At 37.0% G+C, this 27,897-nt stretch overlaps 2 protein-coding genes across 2 annotated transcripts in view; both read left to right on the top strand.

The window, feature by feature from the left end:
- Positions 1–27,897, top strand: part of LOC136283993 (EH domain-binding protein 1-like protein 1) — a 55,932-nt gene that overhangs the window by 1,913 nt on the left and 26,122 nt on the right. Inside the window, exons 6-10 of the mRNA XM_066173647.1 lie at positions 75–712; positions 937–1,074; positions 1,532–1,628; positions 2,013–2,086; positions 2,399–2,493. Of these exons, the coding sequence (XP_066029744.1) occupies positions 75–712; positions 937–1,074; positions 1,532–1,628; positions 2,013–2,086; positions 2,399–2,487 (1,036 nt within the window). The 3' untranslated portion in view covers positions 2,488–2,493. The remainder of the gene's footprint in view (positions 1–74; positions 713–936; positions 1,075–1,531; positions 1,629–2,012; positions 2,087–2,398; positions 2,494–27,897) is intronic.
- Positions 7,447–19,426, top strand: LOC131769297 (uncharacterized). Its single transcript, XM_066173478.1, has 11 exons — positions 7,447–7,538; positions 8,067–9,400; positions 9,675–9,815; positions 10,179–10,275; positions 15,059–15,116; positions 15,235–15,330; positions 16,356–16,415; positions 16,547–16,731; positions 16,986–17,623; positions 17,847–17,984; positions 18,441–19,426. The coding sequence occupies exons 1-11, from the start codon at positions 7,447–7,449 to the stop codon at positions 18,458–18,460; spliced, it is 2,859 nt and encodes a 952-aa protein (XP_066029575.1). The 3' UTR covers positions 18,461–19,426.

Here is a 27,897-nt window from a genome sequence, read left to right as displayed (position 1 = left end):
GCAATTATTATTTGTTTTGTCTAAAAGTAATTGTATTGTGAAATTCCATTAACTATTTTGCATTACCTTTACAGTCCCACAGATGAAGAGATATGGGAAGAGATAATGCAGGAGGTCAGGGAGGAACAAGCAAGAAGAAAAGCTGAGGGAAAGACAGCAAAATATAAATCTTTGAAAAAAAGAAGGCACAGGAAACGTGGCTGCTCAAGTGATACAGACATTGCCACTGAGGAAGACAAAAAGAAAGATAAAAACAATGAAGTTGGCTGCTCAAGTAGTACAAAAATTTCAGTTGGGGAAGATAAAGAAACTATTGAACAACAAGGTGGCATCTTTCCAAATGCTGAAGCTCAGGTGAATCCTTCATCTAGCAGCAATACCAAAGTAGGGTCAGGAAAAGTCAGGAGGCAGTCTTCACCTCATCATGCACATCTTAGCCCTGCTCCACCCCAACCACACCCATCTGCTAACCAGGGGATGCCAGAGAGTGAAGAGAAAAAAGGGGTGCAGAGTAAAAGGAACCTTCATAAAAGTGTCAGGTTTCAAATTGATGAACAGCCTGAGGTATTACATCTTGTTGTACATGATGACAAAGCAATGGACTCCTTGTCTGTGTTGTCCTCAGAAACTGTTTACAGAGAAAAAGTTTTCGTAGAGGAAGATGAAGTTGCAACAAAAGAGAAGTGCATTCCCAAGAGAGATGAAAATTCATGTAAGTTCTGTTTTGTTTTCCAGCCTCCCATTCCAAATGGAAAGGGGCTTAAATTTGATTACTTTTCTCCTGTTTGATCTGATTTATTTTCAATCAAACAGTTTTATTGTAAGACTCCTTGGAACCTTGAGCTATAAGCACTAAATAAAAATCATAACTTTACATTTTTTTATTCTGAATTACAACTATTTTTGTTGATTACTGATGTTAACTTTTTTGTTCAGCCTCAAAAGGAAGCCAGCTTCACCCAGAGTTGGCCAGTTATGTTGAAGAGGAACTGAAGCTTGTTCAAGATGAATTATTGTCTTCAGTAGAAGTCCGCTCAAAAGTAAAACTTGAAATGCAGAGAGCCATGTCATCAGGTGGGTGATCCATTTCCAAAATGATACAGTGAAATGCCTTTGGAATTTCAAATCATACAAATAATATGTTCCATTCACTTGCTGAGTCAAATTTCAGAGCAGGCATTCCTTTGTTAAAAAACTTATGTTAAGTTCTTTTCCCCACTAATGAGTTATAAATCTTTTACTCCAGGATCTTATAAATAATTCTCTTTAGTGTCTGCAGTACAATTCTTATGATATTACATCAGTAAATTTGGTATTGAATGGACTAATAACTTCCTGCTTTATATTGTTTTGATATTGTAAGGATAAATTCTGTCTTGATCATTCTCAGGAGTGAAAGTGTTAAAAATATAAAAAAACAGCTAATCCCCTAACTAGAGATACTGCAAGTTTTTACACTTATTTCAGGTGTTATAAGCCATGCTTAACTTACACAGCTTATACAATGTATTTGTTTACTTTTTGTCTGTAGACCACAAAGAAGAGTTTGAAAGCTTAAACCAAGGCTTGCTTATATTGGATAGCTTCCATTCGAAAGTGATGAAAAGAAAAGTTGACCTTCTTGCTCTGTAAGTAATAAAGACTTATTTTAGAAACAAAATAAACATGTCCATTATGACCTAAAATGCAGTCTTACATTGTAATCCATGATCCAAAAACTCTGCACAGGTGCCTATATATGTTTACCAACTGCCTTTGATATGGATAACTGATCTATCTATCTATCATATATTGCTTAATTAGTTCCTCTGGATTCATTTTTGTTATTGTTCATAATAAAAAATGTGAGCAATGGAATGAATAATGTTTGATTTACAGATTGAGAACTTCTGCTGCTTGTCCTTGTTATTTATTTGGGTTTTTCAGAGACTGTAGTGGTTCTGCTTAACTAAAGGTTGTATTTAGCTTGAGGCAGATTTGCTTGATTTTCTGTTTTCCTTTCACCAATATAGTGACAAAGGAAAAAACATTGAAAATTGTCTTAACTTGCTGTGTTCAGATTTGAGACGCCTTTCAGAAGTGGAAGGTAAGTATTCAGTTGTCTATTCTCCTTTTTCTCAGCTTAGTGTTATTGGGACTGGTTTGGTGAGCCTTGATTCTTAACCCTTTACACCCTAACATCATTCTGTATATTTGTATACTCCAAACTGTTATCTTTTCATTTCCTAAGGTGCTGACAGGTGAATTTGTTTAACAACCTTGAGTTTCTTTACATAGTGATCATTTCCTTTATCCTTGTGATATTCTAAAGAGAAATTAGATGCTATTCACCCTTCAGGGCCAAAGGCATAAGCCAAAATGTAGATGAAGGAAACAATGTTTTGTATTTTGATTTTAGGGTGGAGGAAAACAGATGAGAACAAAGCTCATGAAAAAAGAGTTGCTGGACTCATTGCTGCAATTCGCCAGCAAAGCCTTCATGCCTAAATAATGGTAAGAAACAGTAATCTTAACTAATTTGAAATGCAAGTTATTAATTGTGGCTCTGTATCTTAATTAGTTGAAATTCAAGGCTTTTAGCTAATTTAATTTTCAGTGTTTTTTATTACTACAATCTAGCAATAAAACATACTGTCTATAATTCTGTCATATGAAGTGGTGCAGATGTTCTTATGTTGGTTTATTTTCTTTTTTGCATTTCAGAATGAATGAAAATCCGTCTACTATTTTGGAATATTGGTCATTTGTGTTTTGGATTCTTGTGAAAAAATTATGGCAAGAATTGCCTTTTAGTAAGAACATGCTGCTACTCTTTTTTCAAACAAATTGTTCTTTAATAAGTTCATTTATAACAGTATCTTAAGTATGATTTTTCTAAAAATGATATATGATATTGAGTGCTCTATATTCAGAAAGAAAAATTCTTTTAATGAAACATTTTCTCTCTCCATTGTAAATAATCCTTCATAAACAGTCCAAAATATGTTTTGTAAACAAGTCATGGTGCATTCTTGTTTCAATCTTTTAATGGGATTTCAATTTTTAAGAATTAATTTTTTCCTGTAGTTTTTATGAAGCCACTGTAAGTTGTTATAACAGCACATTCCAAATCCTTTTCCTTATTTTGAAATGATGTACTTTAAGTAGTTCTGATAAGACAGATCTCCTGTCTAAATTGTAAACAATATTTTGTAACTAGCTCATCTTATGGTTTGTGAAGTTTATCATCTGTTCAAAAACACTTTTTTCCTGTGATATTCATGAAGCCACTGTTAAAGTAACACATTCCAAATTATTTTTCTTATTTTCAAAAGATCTACTTTTCAAATAGTAACTCACAGGTAAAAGACCTAATACTCTCTTGTCAATATAAATTGCCTAAAAATGAAGAAAAACTTTGTTTACTTCTTGAAGATTTTTTGAGGTAAAGCAAAGCAAATGTCAACAGTCATGCTAAGTGGTTACATGTGCACATGTGGCATTTTGGTTTATAAGTGAATCAGTATTGGTGCTGATGTTGGGGGAACACATTTAATGGAGACTGAGAGACAATCAGTGTGACTTCAATATATATTCAGAACTTAATCTCACAGAAATGACGACATAATTGATTCAACTTTCAAATCTGTGACATGTCAGTCCTTCTCATTAATTTAAGCTTGAAACTCTTTCTTGGTGCAGTTGAAGTCTTTTTTGTCAATCACACATGAAGTTTTTTTCTTTGTTGCATAACATTTTATATGTAAGACTCTTGTACTGACATTGGTATTGAGGTCATTATACAGTGGCTCTGAAATAAAAAAAAAACAGTTAAAAGTTTATGCTCATAACTTCCTGTTATTATTGGATGGTTTCTTTTAATTTGTAGTACTTTTGTATGAACATTACTACTGAGATCATTTTGCAGCAGCTTCAAAGTATGAAAAAACCTGTAATTATTTTCTGGCTACTTATCATATTATTTTTTAATGTTCTTTTATGAATGTTGGTTTTGAGATAATTATACAGTGGCTTTAAAGAAAAACCTGTAAGTTAAGTATTAATAAACTTTGTTGTTGTAAAGTATGTGATGATTATTATTGTGTTCATGAAGCCATTTAGATCGATTTTCGAAATTAAAGTGATCCGTGATTGCGACAGTTTTACATCACCATTCTCGGTGACTGGGCCAGAAAACTCGCCCCAAATGCAAAACTAAGACTAGTCGCTGCTCACTTTTTCCCGCGCTTTGGGCAGTTTGCTTAGCCTCACTAATAGTTCTCATTGGCTCCTTGACTGACCCTCGTGATCACATTGGTTTATATCTTTCATCATACTATGAAAATTTACACGACTCGCGTGAGTGTCGAAATTAAAGTGATCCGTGATTGCGACAGTTTTACCTCACCATCCTCAGTGATTGGGCCAGAAAACTCGCCCCAAATGTAGTACTACAACCTAATAAGAGAGATATGTGGGAACTATTAGCTGAGCCGGGCTGATTATTCTTTACAAGATGACTATCGTCCCGTTTTAAAATTACCTTAGCCGGTTAAGATTGAAGAGATCTTGACGCAAGTGTTAAAGAAACAAACCAAAGAAATAATGGTTATGACATTAATTATAACAATAACTTTTCGATCGCAAGACAACCAGCTTAACTCACTTGTCATGTGTCGACTTGGCACTCAGAGAGCTCAGATACACAGTTTGTGCTCTGAGCCTCCTGTTGGTCGATCAATTCTGATAACAAGTAATGTGATAATCAGAATATGTATGGTACCATACGATACACAGGCCACTATCCACTCAGAGCTTTCACCCCACTTCACAGGTTAGAACTGTTGTGCAAGATTTTAAAAGAAGGAAAATCATAAACGGTAAAAACATTTGCGTAACTGTGTAATCATGGTATTAAAATCACCTGGTTGCTAATTCTACACCGTCACCGAAACGTGGAGGGGGACAGGGGGCAGGAGCCCGGGAGAGCAGGGGGCGGGAGAGGGCGGGAAGCGGGATCTATATGAGGGCGGGAAGCGGGAGCAGAAATAAAGAAGGCGATAGTTTGTTGTTTATTACTGGGTATTATTCAATCAAGAAAACTTACCTAGCAAAGTTTTGAAATTTCCATTTAACATCACAGGTGCTTAAAAGAACATTTTGGAAGCAAGAAAACGTAAATTTGTACTCGGGCTGAAAAAATAGCATTACTTCCGGTGAATTTGGAAATCCCTTCAATTAGATTACGTCATAAGTCATGGGATAACATGACACATGTACACGTCTGGCAAGTTGTTGCTGTCGAAAAGCTCCTGCAGAGAAAGCGATTCAGGTTCATACAGGTCAAATGTCGTCAAAGACTATAATAATCGGCCTCAGTATTTTTCGGTGTGGCAACGAGTGCACATCCCAAATTAATGAAGATTTTGCCTCCTGGTGCAAACTTAAAACTTTCCGCAGAAGTTTACATAGGATTTCAACCTATTGAGTCTACATCCTCTTTCCCAACCTCTCTTCCTCTCTCGAGAGACGAAGAAAAAGGACCCTGAGAACGAGGCTATCGGGTCTATTACTTCCTCGCGTGCGTAACATACTGAAGCTAGTATATATACAAGAATCAGAGCAGTTGCACTTTTTGTCTTGTTAGCCGAGTGAGAGAATGATAGGACCCGTGCTCGTCATCAGTAACTGTACGTTTTCTTCTGTCGCTTGATGAACATTTCTTTGTGCACCGGGAGCCTGGGGCAGTTGCCTTGTCTAGAACCACTTGACAGTGAGCGAAAGCAAATGAATGATCAGCAATTAACTTGAAAACTCCTAGGCTAAACCTCTGTAAGCTGACAGCGTGAGCACTTACCACTGCCTCCTCAGGCTTACCGCACATTTCACAAAGATAGAGTTGCACAAGGTCAGTCATTCCATCTTCTTCGCCTCTCAATGGAGATGATGTGTCCACAATCCTCTTTTCCGCCTTAATTGTTAGTTTCCATATCGTTCCAGCGAGTATAACTAACTCGAGATCCGTCAACACACATCCAGAGTCTTTTGGTACTAGGATCTCTAAACAAGCTGATCCATATCCATTCATTTGGTGTCCGTAGAGACGGAACGGCTTGTTGCTCAGGTGCTGAATTTCTCGAGGCAAGCTTGCCTCGAGAATCTAGCACCTGAGCAACAAGCCGTTGCCTCTTTACGTACACCAAATGAATGGATATGGAGCAGCTTGTATACACATCCTAATATCGAACTATTGAACTATAACAATAATGACAATTATCGTTTATTACGGGTTCCACTCTTTAGATACTCCTCTTAAGTAAATCTCTGGAAAAACTAAAAACACACGAACGATACGCCTAAAGAGGAGTGAGACCCTACAAAGATTCCGCAACTTTCTGAAAACGCAGTTCACAACGGCAAGTTTCCAGTTTCTCACCATTTATTCATTTAGGTATGTTTGAGTCGAAACATTTTGACCGAAGTCTATTGTAGCTAGTTACCTGAATGCTCGCTGTTCCGATAGAGGCTAGACTTCAAAGTCCGTAAATAAAAATAAATTGAACTTTTCAATTTGAATAAACTTGTAAATACATTTGGCTGTAAAAAAAGCCTTCAAAAAGTCTTTTGACAGTCTTGAAAATAAGCAATCGAAAAAGTTTTGATAATCAAGAGTTAAAGAAAAATTAAACAAATGTACACGTCAACCACAGTGTTGATCAGATCACGCACGTCACGCATGAATATAAGAAAGGTTACCAAGGCAGGACGGATGGGGAAAATTGCAATTCCAAACAGGAACACCCAAAACTCACACTTCTACGCCTGGTCTTTGGTGAATTTGGCAGTTTTAACTTTATAGCTCCCTTGTAAAAATAAAAAAGTGAAATTAAAAAGGCTAAGCGGTATTTTAGGAACGATTCTGCAAATAAAAAGACAATTAAAAATAAACGGCATTTGTAATATCCATGCTAGATTCACTTCGCTGTCAAATTTAATGCTGGTTTTCCGAGGAAAATCAACCGAACAACAAAACTTTTCATTTATTTTCATTCCTATATGGCCAACTAGTAAACTGCAAGCAGTTTATTTATTTTTGAAACGTCTCAGAGTTTTTGCGTGATTTTCTGTTAGTATCTAATATTGGCTTTACGCATCGTCATCACGCTTAACTGAACGGTATTTCGGCGTGCACATCAGTATAAAACAATTACGGCTTTTTTCGTTACGGAGGAAGTTTGATATACAAAAGTATGATGACTTATCATTTATTTTGAATCAAGTCATAGCTTTCGTTCCTGTGAAAAATCGAAAGCACCATTTACAGTGGCGCGTTACACTGGAAATGAGACTGGAAGCTATCGTCATGGCTACGTGACATCACAATGGATAAACAGAAGATTTTCATTCCTCTGAAACGCATGTGATCGTTTTCAACAAAAGGAAGCAATCATGAGTTTTTTGAAGAAAATGCGTGGAAAAAGTCCAAGTAAAAATCATCAAGAATTACAATTGAGAGCTTCGGTTCCTTCTCCGACTGTGAAATGTGCCAAAGACAAATGGTAAGTGGAGAAAAAAAGAGTAGAAAACTCATCGGGAAAGATCACCGATAAATGTAGGCATGTTAGATTTAGGTGGGGTTTCTTTCTTCTATTTGCGCTTTTGGTACGGCAAGAGAATAAAGCAACCGTTTCAAAAGAAAACACGCCAGCAAAAGGAAAAAAAACCAACAGTTTTTTAAGTCTGGGACAAAAACTGAATGACTCCAAGCAATTTACCACTTAACTTGCGATTTTTTAGTTTCATCGACGCGCGCTAAATCTCAGTTTAAAGAGGCCAATGAAATGATTTTTGGAAATCGCGGTGATATGACGGCAATTGAGACTCAGAAAAATGAAACTGAAAACCTCTGATAGACTGATGTGAAGATAACAAGATCCCAAATTTTCGAATCTCTATTTTCAAGGAAGGCTTAGATATAAAGCAAGTTCATAAAAAATTGAGTCAAAGTATTACTTCTTGCTCTTTTGGAGTATTAAGGGAACATTTTGATTACTTGAATTCACTGTACCCTTGTGATTATCTTGCAGTCTCCCAAACAAGAAAGATACCATCAGGGAAGAAAGCAGGAGACTGTCGCGTCCAAGTTCCTTAAAGAGTTTCCGTAAGGAAAAGCGCGATGGCGATGTTACCAGTGCTGCTGCCTGTTCGAAGGTAGCCACCACAAAGGTCAATGCTGCTGCACTTGCTCCATTGTCAGGCGTCGTTGGTAACCATGAGAAAAAGAAGGAAGCGAAAGCTGATGCTGACACTAAGGGTAATAGTTCTCAGGCGGTTTCGTGTCGAGGCCGCAATAAAACAAGATCAGGACCAACAAAGGTCAAAAGGAAAGCTCCATCTCCACCACTGCCTCTCTCTGAGAGGCCTTCCGTTTCTCACACCAGTCCATCCCAATCTGGTTTACCTCGTCCTGTTTCAGCCCGTCCTTCTCCTCCGATACCTCCACCGCGTCAACCACCAACTCGTAAGGCGGCTCCACCTCGCCCCCCTCCACCGAATATGAAGCAGTCTGGAAAAAAGAGTGATACCACAAGTGTTAAGAAAAAGGAAAACGAGATGCGCCACTATCCAAAGGATCTAAACCCGTTTGCAAATTTCAACGGTACCACCGATAATGACTGCTCGTCCCAGAACAGCGAGAAGGCCTTCAGTGCTCGTCGCCAAAGGCATAAAAGAAGACAGAAGAACTCTAAAAGTGGAGAATACCCGATGGAAAATAATCCATTTAATGATACTGATGAGATGAGTGAGACGCCCTCCAGTACTCGTCGTCAAAGGCGTAGAAGAAAACGGAGAGAATCCATGAATGAGGAATACAAAATGGAAGACATCTCATCCAGTGATGCTGATGACATGCGCAACAAGCCCTCCAGTACTCGTGGTCAGAGGCGTAGAACAAAACGGAAAGAATCGAATGGTGAAAAATACAAAATGGAACACAATCCATCCAATGATACCGATGAGGAAAATAGTTCGTCAGTCTTGGAGTCGACCGATACTTCTGACATGTGGTCTGTTTCTTCATTGGAAGATATTCAGTTTGTGGTGAACACAGCTGTAGAAGAAGAGATAAATGTAAAGACTGCATTACAAGGCTTGGCTGCCAGCGATGGAAAAGACAAACAGGTTGACCGAGAAGGTTCTGGTGACTCAAAGGCCCAGTCATTCCCATCTGATAAGGTCTCTCCTGACGATCTCCCTTTCACAAACAAGGATAATGTTCCTGCAAGTATGGGATCAACAAACCTTGATGCTTCGACTGCTAAAGATTGTTCAAATGTGGGCGAGAGATCAATTATCAATCAAGTACAACCTTCCGAAGAAGTAATTGCTATGGAAAAGTGCCAGGGTGGAGACAGCTGTGGTAAGTTGTTCTGTAAGCATACCACAGAATAGATCCTAATGAGCGGAAATTATTGGAAAACAGTGCATCTTTATCCACCGAACCCGAGAAAAGAGTCATTAGAAACATTCCCATCCGCGCGCAAGTAAACCTTCATTCCCGACTATTGCTAGTACTTTGATTGCTCTTAACCAAATAGATTTAATTGCTTCAATATCAACTTCATCAGAATGTGTATATATTCGCCTGCTCTTTTCATCATTTAAGCACATGTATTTTCTGAAATCTTCTTTAGCTTCCATCGTAAGCAGTCAGTTCCCAGAGTTGGCCATTTATGTGGAGACAGAGATTAAGGTTGTCGAACACGAGTTGCTTTCATTGCACAAGGTGATGGTTAAATTGGAATTACAGATGAAAGAAGCAATAGACACTGAAGGTTAGTTTTCTATTTTTTTTACCTTTGCATGAGTCAATATATAAAACCTAACATACTTGCTTCAAAAGTGCATAACAGTGATTTTCGAGAGCCACTATCCTGAATCCCTAGCTTCAAACCTTTCCAACTGTTCACTTTCGTCAAATAGCAGCCGAACTATCCTGCTAGCTGACAGGAATCTTTCGTGATTCGAAGTGCTTATTTTCCCTCACGCAACGCTAAAGGAAAACAGTTTCCTTCCTAGGAACAGGTAAAGTCTGGAAACAATTATTTGGGTATACCGTCGCGCCAAATAGAGGGTGATGCACGTGTAACTAACTAAACACAAATTAAATGCAGCCTTCTTTAATTTATCCCTTTTAGATTGTGAGGCCGAGTTTGAAAGCTTATCACTTGACTGGTTAGCGCTAAATAAGTTCCGTTCTGAACTTGACGAAAGGAAACAAGACCTTCTTACTCTGTAAGTACATCTTATCCTTATAAAGCTGTTTTAAACCTTGCCGGATAGTTGGGAACAAGTCAATATGCCCAATTAATACATACATATTCAATAACCAAAGCGAATGATTTAAATTAAGTGTATATAAGCACTCCTTTTTTTCATTAAGTATTTTGATTCCTTGCATTGTATTTCCATTTGAAAGTTTATCGTATTAAAGCCTTATCTTTCGTCTCTGTTGTGTTCAGTTCCAGACAGGAAAACCGGAAGGAGTGTTTGAAATTCTTACGTCAGGACCTTAAATGCCTGTTTGAAGTCAAAGGTGGGAATCAGTTTCTAAGTTATTTCCTCAGTGTGACAGTGCTAAATTTTCTTTTTTATGATGTTAAACAAGTGGTTTGTTACCCACGTCTGGGTTTTTTATGCAATCTTTTATTTTTTTGCTATCGTATGGTGAGTGATGTTTTATAACGTTTTCTGCGGAAGGTTGGAAGAAAACCAAAGAACACAAAGATCAGGAAAAGAATGTCCTGGATCTTATCCTAAACTTGACCGACATGGCCTGAATAACAAACTGCATTAAAAGTAAGAATCTTGCATTTTAATTCAGTTGAAATGCCTTTGGTTCTCTTTTTGTAATCTTGCTTTCCATTCTATAATGAGTTTGCCACGAATCATTAGGGTTATGTTGATTTAAGAGACTTTATTATAAATAACAATGGCTAATTCTGTTTTTACTTTCCTTTTCTTTTTGCAGTTTCGATTTCACAACGTTTTCCTTATTTCTGGTCTGGCTTGTATGGTAACATGTTTTTATAACAACAAAAGATTACAATCTCTTGCTTAAAATCCTTTGTAAATCTATAAATTTTGAGCAGTTTCATTTTTTCAATGTAAGGCTCTTTCTCTTAGAGAATCATTCAGATACTATCCTTGAATCATGAGATTACTTTATTTGTCATACAATTTTTCATGTACATAACTACTATGAATTCAAATAATTTTTATTGTCGTAAAAATTTTCATTTTTTAACATAAGTAACTATCTTTATCTTTTCTCGTCTTTTTTTCACTTGCTCAGAACTATTTCATGAGTATAAACACCTCTTTTGTGAATGTAATATCTTAAGTTCAGGGTCACGGACAAAAGATCTAACAAGGTTTCTTTCATTACGACCCTGTTATCTTTTATTTTGATTACGTTTTATTTCAAAGGTGAAGGTAGATAGATCTAAGGTGAAGACTTTGTTTTCTTCCAATCAGATGCGCTGATATAGAATCATTTGTAATGAAAGTGACGTAAGCGGTTACAAGATCACTGCACGTAACCGAATACTTCACCTTTGGCACTGCACACTTTTTTTTGTTCGTACTTTTCTTTCCTTTTTCTGTTTTTTTTTCCGCTTTTTTGTTTAATTTCAGGTAGGTAGGTTAAATATTTCTTGGTACTTTTATCATTTTTAAGTTAACCCGTATTTTCAATTTTAATTAGGTTTTTTTAGGTATTTTGTAATTTGGGTTCGGAATCTCTTTTTGCAATTTTCTCGTCCTTTTTTTTCTCCTCTTTTATTACTTTGGGTTGTTTTCGTTTCCTTTTCCTTCTTTCTTTCGTTTTTCCTTCCTTTTTTTTCTTTTTGAATAACATTGCCCTTTTCCACCACCTGTATTAACAGCGATTCGAATGCTGTGGGTTATGTTGGGTGGTTTTCTGGCTGCATGCGTCACTTTTCTTTGCGATCAATCCATATGAGTGCTGATGATTAACCGAATGCTAAGACAAGGACACTGGGACTCATTGAGTATAACGTCACGCCATTACTTCACCAGGGAAAGGAGTAACGTAATCGCCTTAGTTTTTTTCTTTCAAATTGACACGAGATCATTTTTGATTCAATTGTGAGCATATCGAGTTGCCTAATTTTCATTGCGATTTTTTTCGCTATCTCCTTATTTTACCTTGATTTAGAAAATAATTGTAAATAAATGTAAATGAAAAAGAAACACGACACTTCTCAAGTCTTTTACAAAGTCCATCTTCTCGCCCTTTTGCTGTTGATTTGCCAATAAAAAAGCAATTTCTCATATTTCATTATTCCCATTAGTCACCATACCCTCACCTCGGTTCGGATTGTTACCCTCATAGGCATTTCAGATTTGAACGATTCATAACCTTGTTTTTACGGTTTTGATGAAAATTTTAGCCATTTTTTCCAGTTGTGACCGGTTTATAAGGTCAACTGGCCCAGCTCAGATCGACAAGAACTCAGTTGAAACGTTCGGCGATAATTAAAAAAGCCAAACGGTTGACATGGCAAAGAACTAGACTTTTTATTACTTAAAAAAAAATCTTATTAAGCAACAGCCAAATAGGAATAACCACATTTTATAACAGAGTCCCACCGCGCTCTTTAATCTCTCTGCCATTGTTGTGTGCCCGGCGGAAACTTATAGCAGCTTTGCTCGCTCGAACCTTCGTACGTAGTAAACGAAACATGTCAGAAGCGTCATGAAACCACAAGCCTCGGGGCGGAGGATGAGGGGGGGGGCCTGGTGTTACTATGCCACTGATTCTGGGCATATCAAAAAACCAAGGAGGTTGATGGTGCAGAATGCGGAAACATTTACATAATTTAAAAACCTCAATTACCCTGGGACTCACCCAAGATACATAGTGGTGACTTACATCAACCTGGCGTAAATTTGTGGTTTGGGTGTAACTTTAAATTTGACGTTTTAAAACCGTCAACTTTACAACATTTTTGAGACGATCTCCATTTAAAATAAACCCCGCGTCTCCCCATTACGTTTTCTTCTATTATCTTTATTCTTATCATTATTACTATTATTATTATTTTTATTTCGATTATTATTAGTATTATAATTACTATTATCACTATTATTTTAAAATTCCATAAATTATTGTGATTTTTTCTGATCGCCAATTTCTTCGTTTGTTAGAAGCAACGAACATTTCCGTGGAGCTTTCAAATACCAATTTTAATTTCGTATTCATTCCAAATTGCGGCGTGGCTAAGAGCTCACTAGTAAAAGCTATTTGTAAGGGCGTCCTCGTATCACTGGAGTAATACAAAATTGCTATCGTATTGACAAGTTTTCATTCAGTGCCTCTAGTGTTAAAATATCACTTAGTGATTATTACTACAATAGAGCACTCAGGGAGAATTACAATCACAGGAACGTTCGCAGCTCATCCGAAAGGTTCATTTTACGCCCTTAGATAAAGAAAAAAAACAATTTTGGTGTCGCTCGAGCCTGTTGAACTCCCCATGGATGTAACTTCTTGACAGCAGACAAGCATAGGATATCACAAGTTCTTGTCTAGTACAATGAAAACAGATTTCACTCCAGTCCTCCTTGAGCGTAAGTTAATAGTCAACTTGAAACCCTAATGAAGCTTTATCAAAACACCAACCTACCTCTCATTGTCCAGTTTGTGATTCTATCTTTAATTGTATTTTTTAGGGCGGTCTAAGGTGGGAAGGGGAAAAAGTTTAAACTATTATGGCTAGGATTGTAGCTTGTTCAGTATTGTTATCACACCTCACATCTCTCCGTACATTGTAAGAATTTGGTTTGTTCAAACGAGAGGATCAGATCGGAAAGGGGAGGGGCAAGGGGGAGGGGGTACTAATGCACGCCTTTTTTCAACCAAAGTGTCAGGCTTGTATCAGCTGATTGTTAAATGTTTCCTTTATGGATAAATAGGAAAAAACACAAAAAAAAACAAATACCTAAATCGTTATGAAACGACTTTAAAGCCATAATGGTACACGGGTGAGGAAATGTAAAGAAGCGGACATCTTTTTTCCCAAATGCATTTATTTTTCTCATTTAGCTACTTCTACTTCAACTGTTATGGAGAAATTTCAAGTTATTCCAACCGGCCTCAGTCAATGTAGCGCACTGAGCGCGCGCAACATGCATTCGAAGCAATTATTTTCATGGCAACATGACATCACAATGAACGAAGCAGAGATCCTTGGAGTTCATCTGAGAGATTTTGTGAGAAGCAGTGATGGCTTGTGTTCTCATACCGTTCCGTCGGGAAAAAGCAAGAGCTGATAATTTTTTGATCACAGCATCTGTTTCACTATTGAATGTTGAATTACGCAAGAAAAAGTGGTAAGGGACACGATAAAGTATTTTCTTTCTCTCTTTTCTATTAAGAGTTTAGTCTTCGAAGCTGCTTGTGTCACTAGAGTCAAATTCTTTTTTACTTTTCTGATTAGAAAATGATCAAAAGTTAAACTCTGAAGAAGCATGCAATTTCGGAAATAATATAAATTTCACTATGATTAATTGAATTGAGGAAAAAAATATGCGTTTTAGAATTTGGTCGAGTTCGATTTCACTGTTGAATACCGCGTGAGACTTAAGCAACAGAAACAAAGGGTCTTTCCCCAAAATTAATATTGTTTGCTCTTTGAAGTTGCAAGACTCGGTGAAAAACAAATACTAAGCTAATTGGTATTTTTCACGGCGGTGCTGCGAGAGAAAGTTTTTGATAACGGTCACTTATTGACAGCGAGGGGGAGGGAGGGGTACGTTTTACTAGTTACCAGTCTTGGCATAAAGACATCATGGCGCCCGCCTTGAAGATACAATGTACTTCTTTGCCTTTCGCCGTATTCCAAAACAATAAAAGATGTAAGCGCATCTCAGCCCTTGAATCATAAAACGCCAATCGCTTATACAAGGGTAGAATCCGCACTGAACAGAAATACGGTTAACTATGGCAACTTTCTCACATTATGCTGACATTCGTGTTTTCTTCCTCAATTAGGTATCCACACAAGCTTGCAATTTTTTGGAAAAAAAGGAAGGCGAAATACAGTACAAAGGTAGTCAACTTAGACTTTGGATCTCGTATCTTTCTCTCTCAGCTCATTAAACGTTATTGATGTCTTAATCGTCAGTTTGAGTTAAAGAAATATTTCTTCCAATTACTTTTTCTCTCAGCCTATAGCATGGTTTGGAGGTGTTGAAAATTGTTATCGTGGTGTTCATTTTTGGCCTGAGCCTGAGCCAGTAGATAGTAAACTTACTCTCCTCAAGGTAAGTTTCAAACAAAGGCAACATGAGGTACAAATATGGGGACAGATTTCCGTAAAGTGCCACAGCATTCGGAAACGAAATTGTGGTCCAAAAGGCTTGCTTTCGTCATAGTTTTCTTTATCCAAGAGCTCTCTGCATAACGAACTATGGGGAAGTGCGGAAATCTCGGCCAACTTTTTGAAACCATCGTTTTCGTAAACACGTACTGAAGCCTTCCTTGCTTTTTTCTTACGCTTGCTGCTTCCTCCAATTCAATTTGCGTTACGTTTTAAGAAATTTTGAAATAAAAACAGTCCATCTTTCGTTGTAAAGGTTTCTTGAAGCCACAAGGTTTTTAATATGGCTTAGCCTCTTGCGTTGGATTTACTAAGTAATATTATGCTAATTTATTAATGTTAAATCTATTATAACTTTCATTGTAAAAGTTCAAAGTACGATAGCTGAAGAGAAAAAAACATTATGAAATGCTATTGAATCTATGAAACATTTGAGGACAGATGATTAAATTTAAATTGCCAAAACCATGACATGAACTTTACTTCACAATAACGCTCCCTGGAAGTTAAAAGACACTGCACTGGCAAAATTAATAGGGACCTTAACCAGTCAGGAGAGTGATGCCAAGGAAGACAAACTGATTAAAAAATAAATCTATATTTTTGTTCAGAATTTCCTGAATGGCCACATAAATGTTCTTACTGTCTCTAACAGTGCCACATCTCAACCTCTGCATAATGTGTGTGAGCCACATTGAGTTCCATATTGAAAGTGAAACAATTTTCTGTCAGTGTTCTTGTACACAGACCACACCAAATTTGATTACTTCACGTTGTTGTTTGGCCAAGGACAGCTTCAACATAAAAAAAAGTTCTAAACGCTAGTGCTTAGCTATTGTTCTGCTCATTCGGTCTTTTGTTTTGCCACATCTTTGTTTCTATCATTCTCATGGTTTGTTCAAGGTCCCTAATATTGTTGTTATCAAGTTTGTTTCTTTATTTTAAAACAATGTTTATTTGTATTTGTAGAACCCAGAGGATGAAATGACAGAATATCAAGAAAAGCAGTGGAATACTTACATCTGTAATGTAAGCTTTTCCCTTTTCAATTTTACATGAGCATGTAGTTGTTCTTTGCCTTTGACATTATTTTCACTCCACACAGTTTGGAGTAAATCTGAAAACTGTTCATCTTCCTCTTGCTTCTTTGAAATCATTAGGTGTTCCCCAGTGGTCGTCACCAGCTTCTGGCCACTGGCTGTATTGATATCAGCAATTACATTACAGAGATGCCTGGAAAAGTGGATGTTACTGTCACCCTTAAGCCAGCAATCAAGAAAGTTGTTTCTGGTAAAATTGAGTTTGAATTATCATGGATTATCCAGGAAGATGATGGAGTCATTCAGTGAGTATCCTTCAGTAATTCCCATAGCTAGTTATTGTAATGATCATCCAGCTTATGTTTGGCATTTAAAAATCAGTTACCATGATAATGTTATTTTAGATCCATGAACTTGATCAATAAACTTTCAAAGTGACATATTATCATTTTTGCTGCATTAGCACGAGGGTCCACTAATATATAAAATATAAAAGTTTACTTGCTCAATGGTTTTTATTCATGCAATTATTATTTGTTATTATTATTATTATTTACAGTCCCACAGATGAAGAGATATGGGAAGAGATAATGCAAGAGGTCAGGGAGGAACAAGCAAGAAGAAAAGCTGAGGGAAAGACAGCAAAATATAAATCTTTGAAAAAAAGAAGGTGCAGGAAATGTGGCTGCTCAAGTAATACAGACATTGCCACTGAAGAAGACAAAAAGAAAGATAAAAGCAATGAAGTTGGCAGCTCAAGTGGTACAAACATTGCTGTTGGGGAAGATAAAGAAACTATTGAACAACAAGGCATCTTCCCAAATGCTGAACCTCGGGTGGATCCCTTATCTGGCAGCAATACCAAAGTGGGGTCAGGAAAGGTCAGGAGGCAGTCTTCACCTCATCATGCACATTATAGCTCTGCTCCACCCCAACCACACCCATCTGCTAACCAGGGACTGCCATCAGAGAGTGAAGAGAAAAAAGGGGTGCAGAGTAAAAGGAACCTTCATAAAAGTGTCAGGTTTCAAATTGATGAACAGCCTGAGGTACTACATCTTGTTGTACATGATGAAGAAGCACTGGACTCCTTGCCTGTGTTGTCCTCGGAAACTTTTTACAGAGAAACAGTTCTCATCGAGGAAGATGAAGTTGCAACAAAAGAGAAGTGCATTCCCAAGAGAGATGAAAATTCACGTAAGTTCTGTTTTGTTTCCCAGCCTCCCATTCCAAATGGAAAGGGGCTTAAATTTGATTACTTTTCTCCTGTTTGATCTGATTTATTTTCAATCAAACAGTTTTATTGTAAGACTCCTTGGAACCTTGAGCTATAAGCACTAAATAAAAATCATAACTTTACTTTTTTTATTCTGAATTACAACTATTTTTGTTGATTTTTGATGGCAACTTTTTTGTTTAGCCTCAAGTGGAAGCCAGCTTCTCTCAGAGTTGGCCAGTTATATTGAAGAGGAACTGAAGCTTGTTCAAGATGAATTATTGTCTTTGGAAGAAGTCCGCTCAAAAGTAAAACTTGAAATGCAGAGAGCCATGTCATCAGGTGGGTGATCCATTTCCAAAATGATAAAGTGAAATAGCTTGGAATTTCAAATCATACAATTAATATGTTGCATTCACTTGTTGAGTCAAATTTCAGAGCAGGCATTGCTTCGTTAAAAAACTTATGTTAAGTTCTTTTCCCCACTAATGAGTTATAAATCTTTTACTCCAGGATCTTATAAATAATTCTCTTTACTGTCTGCAGTACAAATCATATGATATTAGATCAGTAAATTTGGTATTGAATGGATTAATAACTTCCTGCTTTATATTGTTTTGATATTGTAAGGATAAATTCTGTCTTGATCATTCTCAGGAGTGAAAGCATTAAAAATATTAAAAAACAGCTAATCCCCAAACTAGAGATACTGCAAGTTTTTACACTTATTTCAGGTGTTATAAGCCATGCTTAACTTACACAGCTTATACAATGTATTTGTTTACTTTTTATCTGTAGACCATCTCTCCACTTTGTAAATAATCCTTTGTAAATAGTCCAAAATATGTTGTGTAAACATGTCATGGTGCATTCTTGTTTCAATCTTTTAATGGGAATTGAATTTTTAAGAATTAATCTCTTCCTGCAGTTTTTATGAAGCCACTGTAGGTTGTAATAACAGCACATTCCAAATCCTTTTCCTTATTTTGAAATGATGTACTTTAAGTAGTTCTGATAAGACAGATCTCCTGTCTAAATTGTAAACAATATTTTGTAACTAGCTCATCTTATGGTTTGTGAAGTTTATCATCTGTTCAAAAACACTTTTTTCCTGTGATATTCATGAAGCCACTGTTAAAGTAACACATTCCAAATTATTTTTCTTATTTTCAAAAGATCTACTTTTCAAATAGTAACTCACAGGTAAAAGACCTCATACTCTCTTGTCAATATAAATTGCCTAAAAATGAAGAAAAACTTTGTTTACTTCTCAAAGATTTTTTGAGGTAAAGCAAAGCAAATGTCAACAGTCATGCTAAGTGGTTACATGTGCACATGTGGCATTTTGGTTTATAAGTGAATCAGTATCGGTGCTGATGTTGGGGGAACACATTGTAATGGAGACTGGGAGACAATCAGAGTGACTTCAATATATATTCAGAACTTAATCTCACAGAAATGACGACATAATCGATTCAACTTTCAAATCTGTGACATGTCAGTCCTTCTCATTAATTTAAGCTTGAAACTCTTTCTTGGTGCAGTTGAAGTCTTTTTTGTCAATCACACATGAAGTTTTTTTCTTTGTTGCATAACATTTTATATGTAAGACTCTTGTACTGACATTGGTATTGAGGTCATTATACAGTGGCTCTGAAATAAAAAAAAACAGTTAAAAGTTTATGCTCATAACTTCCTGTTATTATTGGATGGTTTCTTTTAATTTGTAGTACTTTTGTATGGACATTACTACTGAGATCATTTTGCAGCAGCTTCAAAGTATGAAAAAACCTGTAATTATTTTCTGGCTACTTATCATATTATTTTTAATATTCTTTTATGAATGTTGGTTTTGAGATAATTATACAGTGGCTTTAAAGAAAAACCTGTAAGTTAAGTATTAATAAACTTTGTTGTTGTAAAGTATGTGATGATTATTATTGTGTTCATGAAGCCATTTAGATCGATTTTCGAAATTAAAGTGATCCGTGATTGCGACAGTTTTACATCACCATTCTCGGTGACTGGGCCAGAAAACTCGCCCCAAATGCAAAACTAAGACTAGTCGCTGCTCACTTTTTCCCGCGCTTTGGGCAGTTTGCTTAGCCTCACTAATAGTTCTCATTGGCTCCTTGACTGACCCTCGTGATCACATTGGTTTATATCTTTCATCATACTATGAAAATTTACACGACTCGCGTGAGTGTCGAAATTAAAGTGATCCGTGATTGCGACAGTTTACCTCACCATCCTCAGTGATTGGGCCAGAAAACTCGCCCCAAATGTAGTACTACAACCTAATAAGAGAGATATGTGGGAACTATTAGCTGAGCCGGGCTGATTATTTTTTACAAGATGACTATCGTCCCGTTTTAAAATTACCTTAGCCGGTTAAGATTGAAGAGATCTTGACGCAAGTGTTAAAGAAACAAACCAAAGAAATAATGGTTATGACATTAATTATAACAATAACTTTTCGATCGCAAGACAACCAGCTTAACTCACTTGTCATGTGTCGACTTGGTACTCAGAGAGCTCAGATACACAGTTTGTGCTCTGACCCTCCTGTTGGTCGATCAATTCTGATAACAAGTAATGTGATAATCAGAATATGTATGGTACCATACGATACACAGGCCACTATCCACTCAGAGCTTTCACCCCACTTCACAGGTTAGAACTGTTGTGCAAGATTTTAAAAGAAGGAAAATCATAAACGGTAAAAACATTTGCGTAACTGTGTAATCATGGTATTAAAATCACCTGGTTGCTAATTCTACACCGTCACCGAAACGTGGAGGGGGACAGGGGGCAGGAGCCCGGGAGAGCAGGGGGCGGGAGAGGGCGGGAAGCGGGATCTATATGAGGGCGGGAAGCGGGAGCAGAAATAAAGAAGGCGATAGTTAGTTGTTTATTACTGGGTATTATTCAATCAAGAAAACTTACCTAGCAAAGTTTTGAAATTTCCATTTAACATCACAGGTGCTTAAAAGAACATTTTGGAAGCAAGAAAACGTAAATTTGTACTCGGGCTGAAAAAATAGCATTACTTCCGGTGAATTTGGAAATCCCTTCAATTCAATTACGTCATAGGTCATGAGATAGCATGACACATGACACATGTACACGTCTGGCAAGTTGTAGCTGTCGAAAATCTCCTGCAGAGAAAGCGATTCAGGTTCATACAGGTCAAATGTCGTCAAAGACTATAATAATCGGCCTCAGTATTTTTCGGTGTGGCAACGAGTGCACATCCCAAATTAATGAAGATTTTGCCTCCTGGTGCAAACTTAAAACTTTCCGCAGAAGTTTACATAGGATTTCAACCTATTGAGTCTACATCCTCTTTCCCAACCTCTCTTCCTCTCTCGAGAGACGAAAAAAAAGTACGCTGGGAACGAGGCTGTCGGGTCTATTACTTCCTCGCGTGCGTAACATACTGAAGCTAGTATATATACAAGAATCAGAGCAGTTGCGCTTTTTGTCTTGTTAGCCGAGTGAGAGAATGATAGGGCCCGTGCTCGTCATCAATAACTGTACGTTTTCTTCGGTCGCTTGATGAACATTTCTTTGTGCACAGGGAGCCTAGGGCAGTTGCATTGTCCAGAACCACTTGACAGTGAGCGAAAGCAAATGAATGATCAGCAATTAACTTGAAAACTCCTAGGCTAAACCTCTGTAAGCTGACAGCGCGAGTACCTACAACTGCCTCCTCAGGCTTACCGCGCATTTCACAAAGATAGAGTTGCACAATGTCTGTCATTCCATCTTCTTCGCCTCTCAATGGACATGACGTGTCCACAATCCTCCTTTCCGCCTGAATTGTTAGTTTCCATATCGTTCCAGCGAGTATAACTAACTCGAGATCCGTCAACACACATCCAGAGTCTTTTGGTACTAGGATGTCTATTCAAGCTGATCCATATCCATTCATTTGGTGTACGTAGAGAGGGAACGACTTGTTGCTCAGGTGCTGACTTTCTCGAGGCAAGCTTTCCTCGAGAATTTAGCACCTGAGCAACAAGCCGTTGCCACGCTTTAGATACTCCTCTTAAGTAAATCTCTGGAAAAAATAAAAACACACGAACGATACACCTAAAGAGTAGAGGCCCTACAAAGATTCGGCAACTTTCTGAAAACGCAGTTCACAACGGCAAGTTTCCGGTTCCTCACCATTTATTCATTTAGGTATGTTTGAGTCGAAACATTTTGACCGAAGTCTATTGTGGCTAGTTACCTGAACGCTCGCTGTTCCGATAGAGGCTAGACTCCAAAGTCCGTAAATAAAAAATAAATTGAACTTATCAATTTGAATAAACTTGTAAATACATTTGGCTGTAAGAAAAGCCTTCAAAAAGTCTTTTGACAGTCTTGAAAATAAGCAATCGAAAAAGTTTTGATAATCAAGAGTTAAAGAAAAATTAAACAAATGTACACGTCAACCACAGTGTTGATCAGATCACGCACGTCACACATGAATATAAGAAAGGTTACCAAGGCAGGACGGATGGGAAAATTGCAATTCCAAAAAGGAACACCCAAAACTCACACTTCTGCGCCTGGTCTTTGGTGAATTTGACAATTATAACTTTATAGCTCCCTTGCAAAAATAAAAAAGTGAAATTAAAAAGGCCAAGTGGTATTTTAGGAACGATTTTGCAAATAAAAAGACAATTAAAAATAAACGGCATTTGTAATATCCATGCTAGATTCACTTCTCTGTCAACTTTAATGCTGGTTTTCTGAGGAAAATCAACCGAACAACAAAACTTCTCATTTATTTTCATTCCTATATGGCCAACTAGTAAACTGCAAGCAGTTTATTTCTTTTTGAAATGTCTCAGAGTTTTTACGTGATTTTCTGTTAGTATCTAATATTGGCTTTACGTATCGTCATCACGCTTAACTGAAAGGTATTTCGGCGTGCACATCAGTATAAAACAATTACGGTTTTTTTCGTTACGGAGGAAGTTTGATATACAGAAGTATGATGACTTATCATTTATTTTGAATCAAGTCCTAGCTTTCGTTCTAGTGAAAAATCAAAAAAACTATTTACAATGCTATGCTTCTAATTCTTTGTAAATCCATAAATTCTGAGCAGTTTCATTTTTCAATGTAAAATTCTTTCTCTTAGAGAATCATTCAGATGTTATCCTTAAATCGTAAGATTACTTTATTTGTCAAACAAATTTTCATGTGATTAGTATGAATAATAATAATAATAATAATAATGAACGTTCTTTAATACGCATTTAAGAATCTCAATGCGCTTACAATTTTTTACTAAGGTTGAGATCGGACGTCAGCATAATCAGGCGCCTCTGGCAGCCGCTTTAGTCCATGTAACGACCTCACCTTTTCCCCCCCATCCCACCCCAGGGGAGGACATCCATCACACAGTAATCTCGTGCGTGGGAAATTAACGTCTCCTACCCCTAACCCTGCAGGAGACGGGACCTCCATTTATTCGTCCCTATCCGAGAAGACTAGAATATCTAACCATTTCTTGATGTTGAGAAAGGAAGCATATTCTTCTCAGTTAATTTTAAGACCCTGAGTGTTGGTCCGGCCGGTATTGAACTCTCGACCTCCCGCACAGCAGTCCGGCGCTCTCCCAATTGAGCTAACCAGGCTAACCAATAACTACTATGAGTTCAAATAATTTCTACTGTTGTAAAAATTTTCATTTTTTAACGTAAGTAACTGTCTTATAGTTCTAGGCAATTTAAAAAAAGACGAGAAAAGATAAAGATCTTTATCTTTTCTCGTCTTTTTTCATATTGCTTAGAACTATTGCATGAGTATAAACACCTCTTTTGTGAATGTAATATCTTAGGTTCAGGGTCACGGACAAAAGATCTAACCAGATTTCTTTTCATTACGACCCTGTTATCTTTTATTTTGATTACGTTTTATTTCTAAGGTGAAGGTAGATAGATCTAAGGTAAAGTCATAGTTTACGTATTTCAATTCAATGGCTTTGTTTTCTTCCAATCAGATGCGCTGATATAGAATCATTTGTAATGAAAGTGACGTAAGCGGTTACAAGATCACTGCACGTAACTGAATACTTCACCTTTGGCACTGCACACTTTTTTTGTTCGTACTTCTCTTGTCTTTTTATGTTTTTTTTCCGCTTTTTTGTTTGATTTTAGGTAGGTAGGTTATATATCTCTTGGTACTTTTATCAATTTTAGGTAATCCGTATTTTCAATTTTAACTCAGGTTTTTTTTAGGTACTTTGTAATTTGGGTTTGGAATCTTTTTTTGAAATTTTCTCATCCTCACCTTTTTTTCTCCTCTTTTATTATTTTGGGTTGTTTTTGTTTCCTTTTCCTTCTTTCTTTCGTTTCTTCTTCCTTTATTTCTTTTTAAATAACATTGCCCTTTTCCACCACCTGTTTTAACTTCGATTCAATGATCGATTTATGTTGGGTGGTTTTCTGGCTGCATGCGTCACTTTTCTTTGCGATCAATCCATATCAGTGCTGATGATCAACCGAATGCTAAGACAAGAAGACTGGGACTCATTGAGTATAACGTCACGCCATTACTTCACCAGGGAAAGGAGTAACGTAATTGCCTTAGTTTTTTTCTTTCAAATTGGCACGAGATCATTTTTGATTCAATTGTGAACATATTGAGTTGCCTGTTTTTCATTGCGATCTTTTCGCTATTTCCTTATCTTACTTTGATTTATAATAACAATAATAATTTTAGATAAATTTAAATGAAAAAGAAACACGACTTTTCTCAAGTCTTTTACAAAGTCCATCTTCTCACTCTTCTGCTGTTGATTTGCCAATAAAAAAGCAATTTCTCATATTTCATTATTCCCATTAGTCACCATACCCTCACCTCGGTTCGGATTGTTACCCTCATAGGCATTTCAGATTTGAACGATTCATGACCTTGTTTTTACGGTTTTGATGAGAATTGTAGCCATTTTTTTCCAGTTGTGACCGGTTCATAAGGTCAATTGGCCCAGCTCAGATCGACAAGAACTCATTTGAAACGGTCAGCGATAATTAAAAAAGCCAAACGGTTGACATGTCAAAGAACTAGACTTTTTATTACTCAAAAAAAATCTTATTAAGCAACAGCCAAAGAGGAATAACCACATTTTATAACAGAGTCCCACCACGCTCTCTAATCTCTCTGCCATTGTTGTGTGCCCGGCGGACATTTATTGCAGCTTTGTTCGCTCGAACATTCGTACATAGTCAACGAAACATGTCAGAAGCGCCATGAAACCACATGAAACCACAAGCCTCGGGGCGGAGGATGAGGGGGGGGGGGGGGGGTGGGGCGTGGTGTTACCATGCCACCGATTCCGGGTATATTAAAAAACCAAAGAGGTTGATGGTGCAGAATGCGGAAACATTTACGTAAGATAAAAACTGTTCAATTACCTTGGAATTTGCCCAAGATACATAGTAGTGACTTACATTAACCAGGCGTAAATTTTTGGTTTGGGTGTAACTTTAATTTTGACGTTTTAAAACTTTACAAAATTTTTAAGACGATCTCCATTTAAGATAAACCCCGCGTCTCCCCATTACGTTTTCTTCTATTATCTTTATTCTTATCATCAGTACTATCATTATTATTTCTATTATTATTAGTATTATAACTACTATCATTATTATTTTAACTTCCATAAATCATTGTGATTTCTGATCGCCAATTTCTTCGTTTGTTAGAAGCAACAAACATTTCCGTGGAGCTTTCAAATACCAATTTTAATTTCGTATTCATTCCAAATTGCGGCGTGGCTAAGAGCTCACTAGTAAGAGCTATTTGTAAGGGCGTCCTCGTGTCACTGGAGTAAAACAAAATTGCTATCGTATTGACAAGTTTTCATTCAGTGCCTCTAGTGTTAAAATACCACTTATTGATTATTACTACAATAGAGCACTCAGGGAGAATTAAAATCACTGGAACGTTCGCAGCTCATCTGAAAGGTTCATTTTACGCCCTTAGATAAAAAAAAAAATTATTTTGGTGTCACTCGAGCTCGTTGAACTTCCCATGGATGTAACTTCTTAACAGCAGACAAGCATAGGATATCAAAAGTTCTCTTCCAGTACAATCAAAACAGATTTCACTCCAGTCCTCTTTGAGCGTAAGTTAATAGCCAACTTGAAACTCTGATGAAGCTTTATCAAAACACAAGCCTACCTCTCGTTGTCCAGTTTGTGATTCTATCTTTAATTGTATTTTTTAGGGCGGTCTAAGGTGGGAAAGGGAAAAAGTTTACACTATTATGGCTAGGATTGAAGCTTGTTCAGTATTGTTATCACACCTCACATCTCTCCGTACACTGTAAGAATTTGATTTGTTCAAACGAGAGGGTCAGATCGGATGGGGGAGGGGCAAGGGGGAGAGGGTACAAATGCACGCCTTTTTTCAACCAAAGTGTCACCCTTGTATCAGCTGACTGTTAAATATTTCCTTTAGATATAAATAGGAAGAAAACACAAAAAATACAATTACCTAAATCGTTATGAATCGACTTTAAAACCATAATGGAGACAAACGGGTACACCAGTGAAGAAATATAGAGAGGCAGACATTTTTGTTTTCCAATGCAACTATTTTCCTCATATATCTACTTCTACTTCAACTGTTATGGAGAAATTTCAAGTTATTCCAACCGGCCTCAGTCAATGCAGTGCAATGAGCGCGCGCAACATGCATTGGAAGCAATTATTTTCATGGTAACATGACATCACAATGAACGAAGCAGAAATCCTTGGAGTTCGTCTGAGAGATTTTGTGAGAAGCAGCAATGGCTTGTGTTCTCATACCGTTCCGTCGGGAAAAGCAAGAGCTGATAATTTTCTAATCACAGCATCTGTTTCGTTACTGAATGTTGAATTACGCAAGAAAAGGTGGTAAGGGACAAGATAAAGTATTTTCTTTCTCTCTTTTCTATTAAGAGTTTAGCCTTCGAAGCTGCTTGTGTCACTAGAGTCAGACTTTTTTTTACTTTTCTGATTAGAAAATGATCAAAAGTTAAACTCTGACAAAGCGTACAATTTCAAAAACAATATAAATTTCACTAGGGATTAATTGAATTGAGGAAAAAATATGCGTTTTAGAATTTGCCTGAGTTCGATTTCACTGTTGAATTCTGCGTGAGACTTAAGCAACAGAAACAAAGGGTCTTTTCCCAAACTGAATATTGTTTGCCCTTTGAAGTTGCAAGACTCTGTGAAAAACAAACACTAAGCTAATTGGTATTTTTCACGGCGGTGCTGCAAGAGAAAGTTTTTGATAACGGTCAATCATTAACAGCGAGGGGGAGGGAGGGGTAAGTTTTACTAGTTACCAGTCTTGGCATAAAGACATCATGGCGGCCGCCTTGAAGATATGATGTACTTCTTTGCCTTTTGTCATATTCCAAAATAACAAAAGATGTAAGTGCATCTCAGACCTTGAATCGTAAAACGTCAATCGTTTATACAGGGATAGAATCCGTACTGAACAGAAATATGGTTAACTATGGCAACTTTCTCACATTATGCTGACATTCTTGTTTTGTTCTTCAATTAGGTTTCCCCACAAGCTTGCAGTTTTTTGGAAAAAAAGGAAAGCGAAATACAGTACAAAGGTAGTCAGTGTAGACTTTGGATCTCTGTTCTTTCTCTCTTAGCTCATTAAACGTTATTGATGTCTTAATCGTCAGTTTGAGTTAAAGAAATATTTCTTGCAATTACATTTTCTCTCAGCCTGTAGCATGGTTTGGAGATGTTGAAAATGGTTATCGTGGTGTTCATTTTTGGCCTGAGCCTGATCCAGTAGATGGTAAACTTACTCTCCTCAAGGTAAGTTTTGAACAAAGGCAACATGAGGTAGAAATTTGAGGACAGATTTCCTTAAAGTGCCACAGTATTTGGAAACGAAATTTTAGTCCAAAAGACTTGCCTTCGTCAAAGTTTTCTTTTTGAAACCATCGTTTTCGTAAACCTATATACCTACTTACTGAAGCCCTCTTTGCTTTTTTCATAGGCTTGCTCTTTCCTCCGATTCAATTTGCGTTACGTTTTAAGAAATTTTGAAATAAAAACAGTCCATCTTAATGTTAAATCTATTATAATTTTCATTGTAAAAGTTCAAAGCACAGCAACTGAAGAGAAAAAAAAATTATGAAACGCTATTGAATCTATGAAACGGTTGAGGACAGATGATTAAATTTATATTGCGCCAGTACCGGTCAGCGGTATCTGGGTTGAGCATGCCCTTTGGA

The sequence above is a fragment of the Pocillopora verrucosa genome, chromosome 10 (genome assembly GCF_036669915.1).
Source record: "Pocillopora verrucosa isolate sample1 chromosome 10, ASM3666991v2, whole genome shotgun sequence".
NCBI lineage: Eukaryota > Metazoa > Cnidaria > Anthozoa > Scleractinia > Pocilloporidae > Pocillopora > Pocillopora verrucosa.
This window is presented reverse-complemented; position numbering and strand designations above follow the sequence as displayed.

Bases quoted from the DNA above. Each gene is read 5' to 3' on its own strand.
- LOC131769297 (XM_066173478.1), top strand. From the start codon at position 7,447: ATGCGTGGAAAAAGTCCAAGTAAAAATCATCAAGAATTACAATTGAGA. The intron at 7,539-8,066 runs GTAAGTGGAGAA...ATTATCTTGCAG, and splicing joins AAATGTGCCAAAGACAAATG to TCTCCCAAACAAGAAAGATA. The intron at 15,331-16,355 runs GTAAGTTTCAAA...TTGTATTTGTAG, and splicing joins GTAAACTTACTCTCCTCAAG to AACCCAGAGGATGAAATGAC.